General features: G+C 39.9%; 1 protein-coding gene across 1 annotated transcript in view; it reads left to right on the forward strand.

The window, feature by feature from the left end:
• Positions 1-21182, forward strand: part of LOC124149646 (oxysterol-binding protein-related protein 1-like) — a 116166-nt gene that overhangs the window by 14417 nt on the left and 80567 nt on the right. The window contains exons 9-14 of the mRNA XM_046521377.2: positions 392-465; positions 788-851; positions 1799-1900; positions 4082-4204; positions 5290-5392; positions 5687-5793. Coding sequence (XP_046377333.2) covers positions 392-465; positions 788-851; positions 1799-1900; positions 4082-4204; positions 5290-5392; positions 5687-5793 — 573 coding nt within the window. The remainder of the gene's footprint in view (positions 1-391; positions 466-787; positions 852-1798; positions 1901-4081; positions 4205-5289; positions 5393-5686; positions 5794-21182) is intronic.

The following is a 21182-nucleotide window of genomic DNA, read 5'->3' on the forward strand; positions in this document are numbered from 1 at the left end:
TATGGTTGTTAGGAAGGAAGGCTTGCCTTATGGTTAAACTGAAGCTCTTCACACCTAAGACCCAGGATAAATTCTCTACATGGGTACAATGTGTGTCTTGTGTTCCTCATATTGCTGATTTATTGCTCAAAGCAGCATAAAACCACACTCATTCACTCACTCAAGCAAGTGGTATTACTATTATTTTGGTGGGAATATATCAGGGTTGCTTTATTCTTGGCTAAAAAAATAATAGTCTTTGTTCTCAGGCACCACCCACATCATCATAAAGTCTGCTACACGTTTCGTTTATATTTCCATTTTCAAAAAGAAAATCCTTAAATATTCCACATCTCGAACACACAACCCCGGCAGTGAAATGCTACAATAATTAATTTGATGTTGTTTTCAGAAATCTCGGATATTGGGCTTCCGACCAGTATGGGTCATTGTGGAAAGAGGAGTACTGGCTTACTTTGAAAACAGGTAAGGTTGATGTGACTGTATCAAGGGGATTTTAGTGTTCTTCAGACTTATAATTCAAGAGACTGCACACCACAAACAGTTGCTACATGTTTGTCTAAGAGTTGTCTCCCCTTGACCATGGTCGTTTCAAACTTTAGAGTTTAGATTAGGGGTTTTCGTTTTATGTCTCTCCTTTTCTTGACCATTGTCCAGTGATGAAGTAACTTGTCCAGCTTACAAAGGTTACTGTTCTCTTGAGTTTAGCACCTTGTACAACTTTTCAATACTATGATTTCTTTCCTTTGTCACTCTTCAATGTTCTGTTACTTTCACTACACTTTAGGGGCGACGCCAGTACAGGTTCAAAAAGAAAAGGAATGAAATATCTAGATGAAGCCAAAGTATATGTGAGTTGAAGCAACTACATTATTATTTCATTCTGTTTTCTTTTTATAGACGATTTAATTGTTGTTTTTTTAAGTCTTTCACATGTTAAGGTAACTTTTTATGTTTGGGATATTTGAAGTATTGAAACCTGTCCTCTTAGTTCATGAGGTAGTTGAATGGCAGAGTTGTTAAGGTGTTTGCCTGTCATACCTGAGGTCCAGTTTGCCTCCCTTGATTGGTACAGTGAGTGAAGGATATTGTCGTTATTGGAGAATACATCCCAGGACTTTACTCTGGATAAGGTTACAAGGTGAGACTTGAGGGGGGGGGGGGGGGTGGATCCAGAGGAGTGTGTGGATCCAGAAGGTGTGTGTGGATCCAGATGTGTGTGTGGATCCAGAGGAGGTGTGTGGATCCAGGGGGGGGGGGCATCCGGGGGGATCCAGAGGGAGGTGTGGATCCAGAAGGAGGTGTGGATCCAGAGGGAGGTGTAGATCCATAAGGGAGGTGTAGATCCAGCGGGGGTGTTGATCTTGAGGGAAGGGTGGATCCAGAGGGGAGTGTTGATCCGTGGGTTGGAGGTGTGGATCCAGAGGGGGGTGTTGATCCAGAGAGGGGTGGATATGGAGGGGGTGTTGATCCAGAAGGAGCGGTGGATATAGAGGGGTGTGTGGATCCAGAGGGGGATGGATATAGAGGCGTGTGCATGGGTGCGGATCCAGAGAGGGGTGTGGATCAAGTAGGAGGTGCAGGGAGTGAGCACCCCCACTTTATGTAGCATTTTAAAAACATTTATACATTTGGAAGTTTCATATGTGCATGTGTATACTAATTGTAAATGTATCATCACACTTACCTCCCTCATTTGGTGATCAGTTTTAGCCAAGCTTACACAGTTACCTAATACAAATTGCCAAACAATAAATGCATGTCTCCAGTTAAAAAACTGTTTCTATGTCTGTGACAGGTGCCTTCAGCTGCAAGCCGTGAGATGAAGATCTCATTCTCAGATGGGACGACGCACACACTCAGTGCAGACCCAGCTGATGGTGGCCTCATCACTAAACAGGTGAGTCACATCAGCATCAGTCGATCACCCTAGAAGCAGAGTGACAGGGTGATAGTGTAGAGAACATTGAGCGTGGTTGATACAGTTAAGCAACAATTTACACTTGATTTTCTTACGCGTGTCCAGTAAATATAACGTGATGATTTATGTTTTATACTATTTTTTAGATTAGCAATTAGGTCCAAGGTACTTGATCATCAAAGATGATGTCTTATATCGTGAAGCTGGTGGAGATTCAGGGTTAGAACAGATCCCCAGTAACATGCTTGATGTACAAGGCATGGGATGTTGCTCATAATATCAATCACTGGTTTGTCTGATTGAGACTGACTTACTTACCATGACTGCCATCTTCCCAAGGCAAGAGAGTTAACTGACTTCAAAATTCCAGTTTCCACTCTTGCCGAACTAGGCTGGACTTCCTGCGCTCGATCGTAGCGCCACCAGTGGCTGTTACGAGTCATGTCCCTTCTATGCCTCTCCTATGGACCAGTTAGATTCCAACTCTCGTGTCACTTGCATTTGTTTCAAACAAAATGACGGCGCCAAGACAGGACGATCTGATCGACAATCAAGATCTATATTGTGATAAAATTGGTTCTTACATCGCAAAGTGCATCAAATCATGTGAACACCTTGATTAAAAACTTGATAAGATTAGGAAAATATCTGTTGACAACGAGATGGCATATGCTTTACAACTCAGCAATCGACCGAAATCTGCATGACAGTTTACGAACCGGATTTCGATTTCGGTTCGCGATTTTGATTGGACTATGCATAGACTTGTTAGTCCAGCCAAAACTCCATAATACCAGCCTAGTTTGGCAAGGGTGGAAACTGGACTTTTATAGTCAGTTAACTCCCTTGCCTCAGGAAGCATGGGAAGATGCATGACTGCAGGCCAACATCATACAACTGGAATATTGCTGAGTGTGAAGTTATACAACAAAAAACAATATAATTTATGTCATGAGATTGTATGTCAAAATTTAGCTTGACATGTGACTGGGAAGAGTGTTTATTCCGGCAAGGTGACAGAGTGCTACATTGGTGTCCTGCCCCCTTCAGATGCACTTGGACCATTTCTCGTGCCTCTACAGGCTGCCGTTGATCAGTACTCCTCCAAGAAAATCCACACCCCATCAGCAAGAGTATCCAGCCTGCCATCTTCCAGCTCTACAAGAGACCATCAGTATTTTGATTTCCAAACAATCTATGGATTGCCTAGGTCCAGACCCAGCTACCCTGGGATACTACTTGCCAATCTTCCTGGTCACAAAGAAAGAGAGCTTGAAACTCTGGGTGATCTTCAATATGAAGACATTCAACACCTTGTATTTTGAAGTTTTCACATGAAGTTCAACGTGCTCCTTCGAACAATCATCCGGCCAGGCGACCACATGGTCAGTCAAGACATGTATCTACACAGACCGAGCCATCGGAAGCATCAGTATTTCCTTCAATTTTTTTTCCAAGGCTGCCACTACCAGTGGAAGGTGCTCCCATTTGGAATTTCGTCGGCCCTGCGGTTTTTCACCCACATTATGAAGCCGATCACAAAGTTGCTGCATGTTTGAGGGATCGTCTTTGAACCATACATCGACATTTGTTTTCAGGCCCACGCCGATCCAGACATCCTCATGCGACATCTAGAATTTACACAGCTATTGGTTCGATGATCCTCTCATGGATGTTGTCAATCATTCCTCTTCTCGTCTTAGTATGCTTCAATCCCATGGGTGTGATACAAGAGTTGCCATGCTGGCTCACCTTATTGTCCATCAGAGATAGTCGTGTTGTCGGATTGCCTGGCGATCCCTTCCGGATCAGTTATAAGTTGTACACTGAATAGATTCCTATTCCAGCTGCACGTAACGATGTCCCACATAAAAACATGAAACACATGTTCAACACGATTTCATGTTGTTACGTCCTATTAACGTAAAGGGGTCAGTCACATCGCCTGTTACGGTGTTTTTCACCCACTCACGAGTTCTTACGGCACTAAGGCCGCCTCCGTGGTCTAGTGGTAGAGCATCCACCTGGAGAGCGGAAGGTCCGGGGTTCGATCCACATAAGGATCAAAGGAAGAATTAAGAAATGCATAGTGTGAGACAGGATAGTAATAGAAATATACAATTCATGTAAACTTTACGATTACTTCCACTTTCCTTCCAGAAATGGCTAAATGCTTTAACAGAACACATAGGATTTAGTACCCATTACACTCACCAGGGGGAGGCACAGAATGAGTACGCAGACGACATTGTTCCTCTGGGGACCATGCAAGAAGCACTACAGGTAGGCCATTTTAGTTACTTCAAACTTTATATTCACAACAGGTATATCATTGAAACAAATATTTCTTATTACAAAAGCCAACAAGCTAAGTTCTATACCAAATAACAGTAAACACAAGATATTTAATGGATGGCAACTTCTTTATTCTGTTATGATGCAAATTTTCGGTTAAGATACTGACCGAAACATCACATCATAATAGAACAGAGAAGTTGTCATCCATATAGTATATTGTCTTTACTGTCACTTCTAAACTTCTAAAAATGCCAGTCAAACAGTTTATAGCAATTACCTGTAATGGGATGTTTTACCATGAGCTAGCTAATGTAGGTGTGTATGCTTCTGGAGCTCAGTGATCTTGTATTCTGCATTCTTTAATTAATCAGGCTCGCTGTCTTGGTTGATGCATGTCATCGTATACCAATTGCTTGGATCAATGCTCATGATATTAATCACTGGATTGTCTGGTCCAGACTCGATTATTTACAGACCTCTAGCAAATAGCTGGAATGTTGTTGAGTGCAGCATCATCTTTAATTAATGTTTTATATTAAACCTTCTTATGGTTTTGTACAGAAAGTAAGGGATGTGAGTGGGTAAGAGTGTCTATTTCAATGTCCAATTATTATTTTGTATATATCTGAATCAGTATCCATACCTCTAAAATCAGTCTCACTTTTAGTATCAACATGCAAAACAATAGTTTCTGAACCCATGGGTGTCAGGTCTTATCTATAACAGGGACTCTATAATAAGATATTAATTACAAAAATAAAAAGAAGAAAAATGTTGTTTTAGCTCACCTGATTTTTTAGTTTTGCATTTCTTTTGTTCCCTTGTATTATGACCTTAGTGATGTGATGCAATTATTCCAGAAGACAGGGGTTACATCCCTGAGATCGTGAATTCGATTTATAGTCTCCCAAAGTGGAAAATGTTTCAGACCTGCATCACTTCAGGCTTTCCTCCCACATGAAGCTGTCACACTGTGACGTTACTGAATTACTGTTTGAAGCAGCGTTAATCCCTTCTCCCTCCTTGTTCCCCAGTACAGACCTACATGAGATGTTTCATTGTTGTTACAGACAGCCCAGGCCCATCAGAAGCTGCTGGAGAGGCAGGTCAAGCTGATGTCCCAGAAGGTGGAACAAGTGAAGCAGTCCTCGCCCGGCAACACCTCTGTCAGTGGTGAGTAGACATGCTCTGGTGACATCAAAACCCTGGCTCTATTGCATATGCACAATGTCTGAGGCACATTCCTGATGGGGGGGGGGGGGGGGGTGTTCAAGCATAAATTTGTTGTGTGATGTGATGGGTATGGGGTTGAGGGGGGTTCAAGCATAAATCTGTTGAGTGATGTGATGGGTATGGGGTTGAGGGGGTTCGAGCAGAAATCTGTTGTGTGATGTGATGAGTATGAGGTTAAGGGGGTTTCAAGCATAAATCTGTCATGTGGTGTGACGAGTAAGATGGTGGTTTCAGATGGCCTGAAGTCCGTGCACCAGGAAGTGGTCAGCATCCAGACATCGTCCCAGGACATGTGCACCAGTCTTGCTCACTGCATGACGCTCTTCAGTCAACAAGAGGAGGTAACTCTCACCGTCTTACTTCATTGGGGCCATAATACTGGCTCAGTACACATGTTATCTTGTCAAAACACTGGGCTTTGGCATGTATTTATATACACGGCGGAACAAGACAATTATACTTGGGATCTTTTACAAATTGCAGCGCCACCTGGCTAGCGTTGTCCTTCAGCAGTTTAGTGTCCTTTTTGTGCACTGTACACATTGTTCTTTCTTTACATACGATGTCTTTTGTTTGCGAGTTGTTGTTGGTATTGTTTTGTATTTTGAATTCCTTATTTGCATGTAAACAATGACCTTTGTTTGTAACATTCATACTTTTGTCCTTTTTTCAACTTTGTATTTACTGGATGTCCGCCAATAGTTTTCTCTCCTTGGTTCATTCAAGTTCTAACCTGTGAAGATTCCGGGGTAGAAAAGGTCTTCAGCAACCCATGCTTGCTGTAAAAGGCGACTATGCTTGTCGTAAAAGGCGACTAACGGGATGGGGTGGTCAGGCTCGCTGACTTGGTTGATGCATGTCATCGATCCCAATTGCGTGGATTGATGCTCATGATATTAATCACTGGAATGTCTGGTCCAGACTCCATTATTTACAGACCGCGTCATATAGCTGGAATATTGCTGAGTGTGGCGTTAAACAACAAACCAACCAACCAACCAACCATTCAAGTTCTTTGTTGAGTTCTCATGACAGTGATCTTGTCCAGTGGTTCCTGTGGGGACTGTGGGTTCTCTGCTTGTTGTAAGAGGCAGTATTATGGATTGGGTGGACAAGATTAGTGGCTTGGTTGATAGCATGTTGACATACCCAGATGGTGTGGGACGGTCATGATAAAATAGCTGTGTATTGCTGAGTGCAGTTTCAAACAACAACAAAACAGACAAACAATGGTTCCTGACCCTCCTCCTGCTCTGTCACCAGTCAGATACCGGGAGGCACGGGTGGCTCAGTTGTCTAAGGTGCTGCCATGGACTAGGAGTGGCATGCCAGAACCTTGTGATTATGGGTTCAAATCCCAGGTTGATTGTGGTCCTTGGTTTGTCAACACCAAATTTGCACTCATGGGTTTCACCAGAGTGGTAGACCCCTGAGACATTCATCACTCCCAGCTTACATTCAACATTAGACTGATAACTGTTCAAAGCAGGGTTTAGCCCAACTTAGCAGAATCAATATTCAGTGTGACCTTTTTGTCAAGGTAGCAAGATTGGGATATATTTTCACTAACTGCTCATCACGAAATGGTGATCTGTTGATGGAATTAAGCCTAAGTGTCAGTCTAACACTTTACATGATAGAAATAATAAAATGGTTGTGTGTAGTTATTAATGAAAAAGTAATTTTAAGATACATTTTTAAAATACATGATGAAAGGTAGTACTTTCATAGCATGAAATTATCTTACCTGTAAGCGTTTACACTTTGTCAGGGTCCAGAAACCTGCCCGCCCACTGTTCCATGACTGATAACATTTCTGTGGAGATAGGTGAAATCGATTCCTACCTGCCTGACTGTCGGTAGAAAATATGATTATTCTACACTGACAATTTTTATTGTGACTGATGTGTGACTCACTTTCCTGAGAGCAAGCATTACCTTTGTGCTTATTGAGCTCTAAATATTAAAAGCAAGAATATCTGAGAAAAATGATAATATGTTCTCTCATGTTGTTCCGAAAGTGGGCTTGCAACTGTCAAGATGGACTAGTTACATATGTGAGTCGCCAGCCAACCTTGCTAGTTGGCAGTAAAGATTATTTCAGAAATTGTACACTGTAGTAAGTATTCCTCTGAAGCCTTTATTACCCCCAAGGTTAACAAACGTATGTGCCCCAGGGCAAATGTCACTTCACGTGCATCAGTGTATTGTTGACATCATTCAAATCTTTTTGTGTCATTTGGTCGGAATGATGTCACACTTGAAACGACATCTTAGGTAGAGGTGATTTCATTTGACACATTGTGGTTTTCTAGGAAGGATTTAGAAATAATGAGAATAAAGAAATTATTACACTTACATGTGTGTCATACTGATTTTACGCTCTCGCTGGGGAACAAGTATTGTTACAATCGTTTCGTAAAATCAATACGACACACATGAAGGTGTAATAATCTCTGAAGCTTGCTTATCTGTTCTCAACACGTGTTGATATTTTGTACCTGACAAGTGTATTCCACAGTCGTTGATATTTTGTACCTGACAAGTGTATTCCACAGGTGTTGACATTTTGTACCTGACAAGTGTATTCCACAGGTGTTGATATTTTGTACCTGACAAGTGTATTCCACAGGTGTTGAAATTTTGTACCTGACAAGTGTATTCCACAGGTGTTGATATTTTGTACCTGACAAGTGTATTCCACAGCTGTTGACATTTTGTACTCGACAAGTATACCGAACAGCTGTTGACATAACAGTCATCGTCAGCTGATTTACACTGTAATCTTTATCTCTTAATTGTATACATTTGAAAAAAAAGCTATCATATAATGGCCCTTGTTGGCCTACTGTTATGTTGAACAATTCAAGTCAAATAAAAAGTTTTGTGGCAGGGGACACCAGAAATGGGTTTCACACATTGTAGGCATATGGGGAATCAGACCCTGCTCTTTGTTGTGATGAGCGAAAGCTTGAACCACTATGCTACCCCACCACCCCTGACTATTATTAGCAGAGCTTACAGGACCCATTAGAATTGTACTGGACTCAGGCCTGGAAATAGTGGCGAAGGTCACAGACTGTTAACCTGTAAACCTCTAAAATCAGAACGTGTGACACATTTTAGCCTTATCTGTTCTTGTAGTGGTGTTGTAAGCCAAAAACACACTGGTAAAAGGCGTTTAGAACACGTCTGATGTCTCTCATAACAATTCATGGACATTTTTCAAGTGGTGGGGTAGCCTAGTGGTTAAAGCGTTTGCTTGTCATGCCGAGGGCTTGGGTTCGATTACCCACATGGGTACAATGTGTGAAGCCCATTTCTGGCATAAAACCAAACTCACTCACTCTGATGCTTGCATTGTGGTGAAATTCAAAAGCAAAGGCATGGTGCTGACGACCCCTGGAACAAAATCTGGCCTTCATACCCATGATCAGTAGATCCTGACATGGACGACATGATAAAATGGTTTTCTTAATCAGTCACTTCTGAATACCAAAATTGGTCCAATGAGAATATATATGTGGATTTTATGGCACGGATGATGGATGTTATAAGGTAGAAATATATCCTAAACATCTGTATGTTTCTATTTCAACACTACATCAGCAACTACAGCAATCATTGTTAAGTTGAACCCCTTTCCACAAAGCGATCTTAGCACTAAGGTGATCGTACCTCTCATACTTTAACAAAGATAGTCGTAGCAATAAGGTGATCGTACCTCTCATACTTTAACAAAGATAGTCGTAGCACTAAGGTGATCGTACCTCGTATACTTTAACAAAGATAGTCGTAGCACTAAGGTGATCGTACCTCGCATACTTTAACATAGATAGTCGTAGCACCAAGGTGATCATACCTCGCATACTTTAACAAAGATAGTCTTAGCACTAAGGTGATCGTACCTCTCATACTTTAACAAAGATAGTCGTAGCACTAAGGTGATCGTACCTCGCATACTTTAACAAAGATAGTCGTAGCACTAAGGTGATCGTACCTCGTATACTTTAACAAAGATAGTCGTAGCACTAAGGTGATCATACCTCGCATACTTTAAGAAAGATAGTCGTAGCACTAAGGTGATCGTACCTCGTATACTTTAACAAAGATAGTCTTAGCACTAAGGTGATCATACCTCGCATACTTTAACAAAGATAGTCTTAGCACTAAGGTGATCGTACCTCGCATACTTTAACAAAGATAGTCTTAGCACTAAGGTGATCGTACCTCGCATACTTTAACAAAGATAGTCGTAGCACTAAGGTGATCGTACCTCGTATACTTTAACAAAGATAGTCGTAGCACCAAGGGGATCATACCTCGTATACTTTAACAAAGATAGTCGTAGCACTAAGGTGATCGTACCTCGTATACTTTAACAAAGATAGTCGTAGCACTAAGGTGATCGTACCTCGCATACTTTAACAAAGATAGTCGTAGCACCAAGGTCGCATTGTGGAACATGGCCCTGGATCATCATACTCCAGTACAATCCTCATCCTATTTCTTGATTGTTACAGATTGTTACAAGAGAATGGCTTTAATATGTATATATGAAGACGTTTCTTACCAAGCACATCGAGATCATAATCACCCAACCAGAGTGTTCCACACGAGCAGAGTTTTACTGTTTATTATGTACCTCAGTGTGAAAGACTAAGTTTTCTGAAGTTGAGAAAAGTGATATTTTTATTGCAGTGAACATAACACTTGATATTTCACTGCAGTGAACATAACTCTTTGACGGAACTATTGTCATACAAGAGTTACCTCCCCTCAAATTGTCTCCCTTTATCGTAAGTATCTGGCCCGTACACAAACTAACATAAGTCCCATATTGACAAGGCAAAATAATGACACATGGTCATTTTTGGAGTTAATATCGCTTCTTGACGTTTGTTATTCTCTCAAAAATGTTTTGTTATAAACTGTAAAATTCTCATTATCTCAATCAAGTCTGTTCGTTTCGCAAAGCACCATTTTTGTTACTTGACCAGCATGTATACCTTTGCTTCCAACAGTGGTCTCATGGCTTTCAAGAATATGCTTTGGAAGTTGATTTTGTTTATAATCATATCCAAATGTATGATAAAGAATTTTCGTTACCTATATATATTTTTAGACTTTTGTTTATATTTTTAAAGATTTGACAAACTCTGAACTATTGAATATCCTCTAATTATTAGTAGCAAGTAAACATTGTCATATATGAATCACCTAGTGATTGATGCAGATAGACATATTTGTGCAGTATTTACCAGACATGTTAGATTGATGTCTTTGTGGATACTACTTAAAAGAATTGGCAGAACACCCGATTCTTTCATATTACTATAGTTAATCAGTCATGGCATGGGGGGCACGGGTGGCCCAGTCGTCTAAAGCGCTGCGATTTGCTGTGCAGAGTTGCGTCCCTTGGACACGCCAGAAACCTATGATTGTGGGTTCGAATCCCGGTTCGCCCCGATTATGTTTCTAGGTTTGTCAGCACCATACACGTGCTCGTGGGTTTCACCGAACTGGTAAACGTCTAAGACCTGCATCACTTCAGGCTTTCCTCCCACATTAAGCTGACACGCCGTGATATAACTGGAATACTGTTAAAAGCGGCGTTAAACCTAACTCACTCACTCACTCACTCACTGTCATGGCATGACACATTATCTCTACCGATATGAAAGGTTTGAGTGTTCCTTAACTTCATTTGAGTCGTATACTTGACCATTGTGACTTATGTTTCACCCCAAAGTGAAATGTGTGTGGTAGATGTAGACCTGTATGTGTTGAGTCATCTATGTATGACTGTGATCACCTTGATGCTGTGAGTGGTACAGAGACAGGTGTGGTTCCATCACAGCAGGGAACAGTAGAACCTCCGCAGGTTGCACCAGGAAGAGTCTTGTACAGTTGGTTGGGCTGTACATACCTGGCCAGCTGCTGGGGTAATTACACAGGTGATGAAGTTGGACTTCAAATAATAATATGGAGAACATTAAATCGAGGGAAACTGTACCATTTATTCTTTTCATTTTAAAAAAAATATCATATTTTATGGATAATTAATTTTCTTATTAAGTGACGAATGTTTTCAATTATTGTTAATATGGTTAAAAATGTTGTACTGAGTTAAAACTTGATATGTATATAAAGTTATTTAGTAAAACTCAGTTTAGTTTATATGTCTACTTTAAATGAAAACAATCAATAATAATACATGTAGTGAAATTAAAGTAGTTATATGAGTTTTTATATAATATTTGTCTAAGTATATCTTTCTATATTTTGTATTCAAACTCATTTAAATTTCTAATATTACAACTATTAATTAATGTGGTAAGGCTATATCTTTTATGGGGGGGGGCACGGGTGGCCCAGTGGCCTAAGGTGCCACGATTCGCTGTGCAGAAACCCATGATTGTGAGTTCAAATCCCGGTTAACCCTGATTATGTTTCTAGGTTTGTCAGCACCATACCCGTGCTCGTGGGTTTCACCAAAGTGGTAAATGTCTGAGACCTGCATCACTTCGGGCTTTCCTCCTACATTAAGCTGACACACTGTGATATAACTGGAATAATATTAAAAGTGGTGTTCAACCCAACTCACTCACTCACTATATCTTTTATGGAAGTACTGAGATGTAGTACCTTGTTTTGTTGACATTGGTGAGATGATCATTATGATTAATATTATTTTAGCTGTGTCAAACTTGTCAACATAAACATATTTCTGATATATATATGCATATGATGTCTTATCAGTGAAGTAAGTATATATTTTATAAATATAAATGAATGGACATAAAAACTACTTTTTTTTTATTGAAGTTCAAAACAAATCTGTGGTTTCTGGTAGTCATGGTAATGTCATGATTGTTGAATAGATTACATGATATTTATGACAAACTATCTCAAGAATGAAAGTTTATACGACAGTGTTACATGAGCTATATTTATCTTGTTTCACATCGACATAAGGAAGTTCAGTTCACGTGGTCAGGTGTGTTTACTCATAAGAACAAACAGGACAAACTGCACTGACAACACAAAGACTTGACTAGAATTACCCTGTTCAGTGTGATCAGACAGGGTGAGGTGGAGCATGTTTCTGGACATGTGGAAAAAAATCGACATTTGAATTCTCCTTCTCGGTGGTATAGGTAGGTCTCGTCAACCTTTCTATTGGAAATGTGGCACTTTGTTAGTGATGTGGCACAGCTAGGTGTTCATGTTGTCATTGTTATACTGGAGACATTGTAGAGGATTTCCACATTGTGTAAATGGGTATTTATTGATGAACAAATGTGATCGTGGTATGTTCCTTCCCCTTAATATTCAATTGATTGGGTCTGTGTGAAGACTGCTAATTGTTTCGGTTAAATTTTATCAAACCTTTTTCAAACATTCTATGTTCAACCAATGAATGTGATTCGTTCATGTTCCATCTTATTTTGAAATGATGTATTTCACTTTACTTGAGCCTTCAGCAGGGTCTTGTAGTTTCATGTCATGGCATATGTTGTCCAACCAACCAACCTATTGAAAAGAGCAGTCTATCATGCAGCAGAATGTTTTCCTTGGTTGCCAAGCTATTAACTCAAATGATGTATTTCACTTTACTTGAGCCTTCCACAGGGTCTTGTAGTTTCATGTCATGGCATATGTTGTCCAACCAACCAACCTATTGAAAAGAGCAGTCTATCATGCAGCAGAATGTTTTCCTTGGTTGCCAAGCTATTAACTCAAATGATGTATTTCACTTTACTTGAGCCTTCAACAGGGTCTTGTAGTTTCATGTCATGGCATATGTTGTCCATCTTATGGTTTGCATCTCTCCTTGTGAATGGTTCATGAAGTTGTTATATTGCATGACGTCTTATGACGTCTCATGGCATCTCATGATGTCTTATGGCATCTCATTATGGCATCTCATGGCATCCCATGATGTCTCCTGACTTCCTATGACGCCTCATGGCATCTTATGGTGTCTCATGGCATCCCATGGTGTCTCCTGATTTCCCATGACGTCCCATGGCATCTCATGGCATCTCATGGTGTCTCATGGCATCCCATGGTGTCTCCTGACTTCCTATGATGCCTCATGGCATCTCATGGTGTCTCATGGCATCTCATGGCATCCCATGGTGTCTCCTGACTTCCCATGTCGTCCCATGGCATCTTATGGTGTCTCATGGCATCCCATGGTGTCTCCTGATTTCCCATGACGTCCCATGGCATCTCATGGCATCTCATGGTGTCTCATGGCATCCCATGGTGTCTCCTGACTTCCTATGATGCCTCATGGCATCTCATGGTGTCTCATGGCATCTCATGGCATCCCATGGTGTCTCCTGACTTCCCATGTCGTCCCATGGCATCTCATGGTGTCTCATGGCATCCCATGGTGTCTCCTGACTTCCTATGACGCCTCATGGCATCTCATGGCATCTCATGTCATATAGCTGGAATATTGCTGACTGCGGTGTTAAACAACAAACCAACCAACCAACCAACCTATTGAAAAGAGCAGTCTATCATGCAGCAGAATGTTTTCCTTAGTTGCCAAGCTATTAACTGAACTAGCATAATTGTGATTCAGTGTTTATAATGACTGACATGTGTGCTATTTAAAAAAACAGTTTCTTGTTTGAGAAGTCAGCCACTTTGTACACGTAACCAAACATGAAATATTAATCAGATAGGCAGTGGGTGTAGGTGACGTTTGTATGTGGTTTGTCCTTGCCATGGTGTTATGAAGACATGCTATCTGAAATCAAATATCAACTGTGGTGATAGTCGCTATGACATCCATGGTAGAAGTATGACAAGATTTGTTGATTTGTATTCAGCTTACAGTTGTTCGTGTCAGCCTAACTGGGTATCACTGTAGTGTGTGACTTGCTTGGTTTAACAGGCAAGAAGAACAGCTGAATGTATTATTTAAGTGAAGGACGTTTATTATGATTATAGTATCAAGTATTGTCCAGGATGGTTGTGTGTCTTTATGTCGTGTTTACGTTGTTACCATACATTGAATTTGATCAGTTGTCATGGTTATTCAACAACAAAAATCTATTAACTAATGTGGTAAGGCTATATCTTTTATCGGGGGGCACGGGTGGCCCATTGGTCTAAGGTGCCACGATTCGCTGTGCAGAGTTGTGTCCCTTGGGCACGTCAGAAACCCATGATAGTGAGTTTGAAACCCAGCTCGCACCGATTATGTTTCTAGGTTTGTCAGCACCATACCTGTGCTCGTGGGTTTCAATGGGTACAATGTGTGAAGCCCATTTCTGGTATCCCCCACCGTGATATTGCTGGAATATTGCTAAAAGTGGCATTACATGTGTTTATTTCTTTCATATTTTAGTGACCAAATTTTGTGCTAGTCTGTCAACAATTACAGAGGGATTATCCTCCACCGAGTCCATTCCCGATCTAAATCTGCTGTTAGTGTGTGAGACCGAGAGGTTGTCTGTGTGTAATTAGAGAAATTGTTTACCATCGTTACTGCTAGTTTAATAAACATTATTAATTTGACTTAGCAGACAAACAAAATGGGATTTGAATCAGTTGAATTATAACTTTGCACACAATGCCTATTTGGCCCAATACTAGTCCATCTTTATGAGTGTTGGTTGGTTAGTTGGTTGGTTGGTTGGTTGGTTGTTTTTTGCTTAACATGGCACTCAGCCATATCCCAGTTATATAACTGTATGGTCTTTAAATAATCAAGTCTGGGCCAGACAATCCAGTGATTGACATTGATACACACAATTGGGATATGATGACAGACATGAACCAAATCAGCGAGCCTGACCACCTGATCCCGTTAGTTGCCTCTTACAACAAGCACAGTTGCCTTTTACAGCAAGCATGGGTTGCTGAAGACCTATTCTAATTGGTAATATATTATTGGGTTCCTCTGTCACGACAACAGTATGATGCTGTAATATGCCCCATCTTCAGTCATCTTCAACCATTGGTCAAATGACAAATGCGTTAACATGGGATTAAAATATCTAAATTTAACACAAGTAATTCTGTTTTAAGCTACCTTGACCTTGAGGACATACTTTCCGTCATTGCTCACGTCGCTGACCAATTTCAAACTATGATAAACGTTCAAGAGGCAAACAAGTCAAGACATTTTATGACCCTTTGCGGAAATTGTCACTTTTGCGAAGAGAAATGGTTAATAGCTTAGCTCACTGTTCAGCAACTGTGTCATAGGACATTGATGCCAAAGTTTAATATTGTTCCAAAACATGTCTGCTTCCTGATTCCATTGCACACAGCGTTGTAGAAAAACTGTAGTCTGTCATACAAATATATCCAATACAACCCATGCAAGTCTATAATGTTTGGCAAGTCTAGATAACTGCAGTAAATATGAAGATAGTCTCTGGGCTCCTTTTTATTAGAGATAATAATTATTATTAAGATAATTTAACAAGTGTTTTTTTCTGTAAAATAGGTTCATTTCAGTGACTAGATGTTAGTCTAGAGAAACTGCACAAGTTCTCTTTGCAACAAGAGTAGTTCAAGTTTTGTTGAGATTCAGTTTTTTTCTCATAAGCCTATTAAATTATTAAATTACATAGCATTTATTTACCATAAAATTTGTGTCACTCCCCGACAGAGTGAAACTGTCTGTAAGACACATGGACATGTTCAAGGTTATAATCGGATTGAAGATGTGATATTTTAGCATTCATAAACACGCCAGTAGGTGGACTTGTCATGGGTTATTGAGGACTCATCTCAATTGTTTGGCAGTAAGTATATTCTTGATACAGACCTGCCTCATCTGTCACAGGGCTGTCAAACTGTCAGTTGGTCATTAGCCAGTTATTGTGGCAGCAGTGGATCGTGTAGCCTATTATTCAGCTACTCAGACAGACAGGGGGATCTTCGGTGCAGGATATTGTGGACTTATCTGTTAATCATGTCTGCCTGTTGTTTCCCCAGGTTCAAGAAGGTAGGGTTAATGTGGTTCATTTATGTAAATTGGATTGATATTTGATGCATCATCTTAGGCAGGACAATTGTTTGACTTCATGCTGCAGATTTATCAAAGTATACTGTTAATCTTGAAATTAATGCGAGCGTGAATTAAATGTGAAAAATGCGAGTGGTCTTTGCTCGCATTTTTAAACATTGCATTTATATCAACAATAAGACATTTTGGATAGCAAAAATACCAACTTAGACATACGCTGATGTATTCCACACCACTGTTTATTGAGCAGCACTTGTATATAAAGTATATAGACAATGTCATTCAAACACTAATTACGTCCTGTGAATTATCACTGCTGGGGTCAAGACAAGAGTTCTACTCACTTATTTCATCACTGATCACACCTGCAAGTCCAGACAGATGCCACCCTTTGTTCTTTGCGACTGTGTCAAAGGCCAACACGAGCCAGCGCGCATGTATTGTTTTTGCGGAAGTACTTTACTCAGCTTTAATAAGCGGTGCTATTTGGTGTGTGATTGGATTAATGTAAGGATTCTAGACCTGGCTGAGGACATCTTTAGATAGAAATCCACTGATGCTTGAGAGGAGGGAGTGTCGCATTCATATTGAGTCGCATTTTTGGCTAGGGTCCAGTGGTCGCATTCTTTTGGAGACGCATTAATTTCATGATTTACAGTACCTGGTATATAATCTTAGTAAGCAGGTGCTTTCTTTGACAGGCTGAGATCTCCTGTAGGATAAACATATATGAGGATTTGTATATTAGCTGTCCTACAACTCTAGCTCTACTTAGAAATATAATATGAAGTATGCAAATTTAGAACTTTACTTTAACACTGATACCATGGGGATTTCAGGACATCCCCCAGTACATATGTCAAGGTCATGGTGACACGTCCCAGGTGTATCTTTCAATGATGCTCATCTTCCCATGGCAAGGGTGTTAACTGACTTTAAAATTCCAGTTTCCACCCTTGCCGAACTAGGCTGGAATTTCCAGTCTCGATCATAGCGCCACCAGTGGCTATTTCAAGTTATGTCCCTTCTTTGTCCCTATTGCCCAATCAGATTCCACCTCATATATCCACTTGCATTTGCTTCAAACAAAATGGCAGTACCCAGTCAAGATGATCTGATCAATAATCAAGCTCTATATTTCTATATTGTAATAAAATGGTTTTACCATGCGAAGTGCATCAAATCACTTGAGCACCTTGCTTAAAAACATGAAAAGATTTGCAAAATATCTGTTGAGGCCCAATTGACTTGCTTTGCAAATCCTGCAGTCAATCGAAAGCTGCACGTTGAATTCTATGTTGTTTCAAAACCACATGTCTAATGTCGATTTTGACTGTACTATGCAAAGACTCTCGTTTGTCTCGCAAAAATGTAACTCTGAAATTCCAGCCTAGTTTGGCAAGGGTGGAAACAGGACTTATATATGGCCAGTTAACTCCCTTGCCTCAGGGAGAGGAATGATGCTTTTTCCAATACATTGATGACAATCATTTGTGGAGATCTCAACATGATTCTTTGACTTTTCGCGGGTGTTTATTACGAGCTAAACATCACCAGATTCTTTCCATCAAATGCACGAAAATGTTAGTGTTCAGTATTTGTGATGATTACTCTTCATATTCCTTTATGTGGCCAAACCTGACTGTCAAGTCCTAAGTCTGTAGTCAACAAATACCACTGAATGCCCCGGGCTATCAGACCAGGAACTGACTGATCACCATACCATTGTCTGTACTTGATCCATGTCCTGACACCCATTATTAAGAAAGTGTCACATATCTTCCTCGATCGTTTATTTATCGCATGCAACTACTTGTGTAAAATATTCTCCAATCTCCATAAAAAAACGTGTGCTGAACTGTTGATTGATTGAAAACACCATGTCTGTGCACAGTTTTTGCTTTTTATACTCCACATTTAATTCTTATAATATGAAACAATTTGAACAGAGGAACCTATGAGAGTATAGCCCGAAAGAAAAAAAAACATTTGACAGACTTTTTTTGGGTTTAATCATAAAGGCTTGACTTTAAATTGCAAGATATTTCATATAGAATTTAACATGGATAGCCATAGATTTCAATACTGGTGATGACAAATTGCTCCTTTCCAGACATCTGAAATATATTTGAAGCAAGTTGAGGTGTAGATTATTATTTCTAGAATGGTTTCCGCTGTCCAGGAATCACAGAGAACAATAATAATGGCAGCTGTAAGTTTTCAAACCGTTGCTAAGACTTTCTTCAAACACAAAGTGGTGTACACCCCACAAGATGCTGGAGGGTACGTGCGAACATATATTCACCAGACCTATTTATTGTCTTTATAACATGTTCGAAGATGAGACAGCACTAAATGTGTCAAAAGAAAATAAATAAATACAAAAAAACTTCTTTTTTTAGGAAAGTTTGTGAAAACTTTTTAAGACTTTTAATACCAGATCTATTAAAGTAAATTACCCTAATTTCAGCCCTCATTATTATTTGTTTTGCTACCTTCCTCCTGGCATAGTGATCTAGAATATAATTATGTGAAGCAGAAATTTGATTGGGCTTTATAAACATTTAAAAAAAAGGGTTTATTCATTTGCACCCTAATTGAGAATATATACGAATATTCCACATGGAAGGATGTTTGGTTGTTACGGGGTTAATGAGTACAGCATGTCATAAAGTACAGCACGTCACTGACACTATGACAACCTTGATGAAAAACCACACTTGAAGCATTTTGTTTCTTGTCAAAATGGGCTCCTGGTATAATGTTTGTTTGTTTGTTTGTTTGTTTGTTTGTTTGTTTGTTTGTAGCAATAAGCAATATTCCAGCTATATGACAGCGGTCTGTAAATAATAGAGTCTGTACCAGACAATCCAGTGATTGACATCATGAGCATCGATCCACACTGTTGGTATATGATGACATGCATCAGCCAAGTCAGCAAGCCTGACCACCCAATCCCATTAGTCACCTCTTACGACAGTTGCCTTTTACGGCAAGCATGGGTTGCTGAAGACCTATTCTACTTCGGATCTTCACGGGTCTCCTGGTATGATGAGACTAGAAACTAGAATGAACCTAATGTGTAATTCTGATGTGGTAGACCATAGACATGACAATATTTTAAGTGTAATCGTTTACTACTTTTAAATATTGCTATCCTTCCCCTGGGATGGATAAACTCCCATGTCTGCTCATATTTATATATGTATTACACTTGTGTTTGTGAATGAAGGAAGTGTGTGTTGAGTAGCCATGATGATGCACTGTACCAGTACGGCCGGCCTTGTTTACATTGGGCCATGGAAGTGAAAAGTTTTCTTCACAAGCTGTTGCCACCTTGTTTGTACTGTTGAGAGGTTGTGGCCTGGTGGCAGCTACTGTTTTAATTATAGATTCATCTCTATTAGTACCATGTTCCACTGAGTGGTTTCTGGTGATGTTGTTGGTGATGATGTAGTAAAGTCTAAGAACTGCTTCACTTCAGTCTTTCCTCCCACATCAAGCTGATATGCCTTGACATTAAGGAAATACTGTTCAAAGTGACATTAACCCAAACTCACTCACTCACTCACTCACACTCACTCACTCACTCACTCACTCACTCACTCACTCACTCACTCACTCACTCACTCACTCACTCACTCACTCATTCACTTACTCACTCACACTCACTCCCCCACTCACTCACTCACTCACTCACCAAATCACTCACTCACTCACTCAGTACGATATCAACTATTATTATCTCAACTGTCAAAGGTCATATGTCTGGGTTATGTGCTGGTTCTCATTCGGGATTGTTTGTTTTAGACTCTGTATGAAAGTCAAATAATACTGTAATGTCACTTGTAAACTGTTTTCAAGATATTGTGGAAGTCAAGTTACATGTTTGCTAGACTAACAACTAGCCCCTGAAATACAAATATTTTAAAGAAAAAACAGTGGTTAAATTATCTTAATGAAATATAATAAAAAGGAGCCCAACTCTCTTCATTTTCCTGAAACAGCAGTAATCTAGACTTGCCAACTGTTATAGACTTGAAGGGGCTGTACTGGATATATTTGTTTCAGGGTCTGTATGACATGATAACAAACATATACCTCTCTTAAAGAAGGTCTCCAGTTGTGTCACCAGCCCTGGCATGTCTGATTCAAGTCATTTGATACCTACCTTGTCTAACATATGTTATTTGAGGAATACACTTACTTAGTCAAGTACAAACTTTTAGGTGAAGTCCCATTCGGGATTTGAACCACCCCCTACTTTGTCTGCTTACTCAAACATTATGATGTATATTGTTATCGCATTTAATGATTACCCTGAATCGTTACAGACAATGTTTCAGTTGTGTACATGGCAATAACTACAATAACAATACCTAGATTTGAAACTGAGTGTAGGCCCCCTTTAATGAAATAGACCTTCTGCCTTCTATGTGCTGTGTTGTGAGTGACCTCCACCTATTTAACTGCCCGCCTATCTGTGCTGAGTGTTTGAGTATGTGCACAAGTCAATGGTCAAGGAAGTATCAAATTAGCTTTCAAGACAACAAACATGCAGATATGTACTCCATGGTGATCTAAGGTTATCTCGACACTCATTCTGGTATGAAATGTAAGGCATGAATAATACTCTAATGTTTTCATTTGTTTAAACTTTTATCCTAGAAATATAATTGACCAATAAACAGAAAAAAGTCTTTGATAGGCATTTCGAAATTTGAAGGA

The sequence above is a fragment of the Haliotis rufescens genome, unplaced genomic scaffold (assembly GCF_023055435.1).
Source record: "Haliotis rufescens isolate VD_foot unplaced genomic scaffold, xgHalRufe1.0.p SCAF_1, whole genome shotgun sequence".
Classification (NCBI taxonomy): domain Eukaryota; kingdom Metazoa; phylum Mollusca; class Gastropoda; order Lepetellida; family Haliotidae; genus Haliotis; species Haliotis rufescens.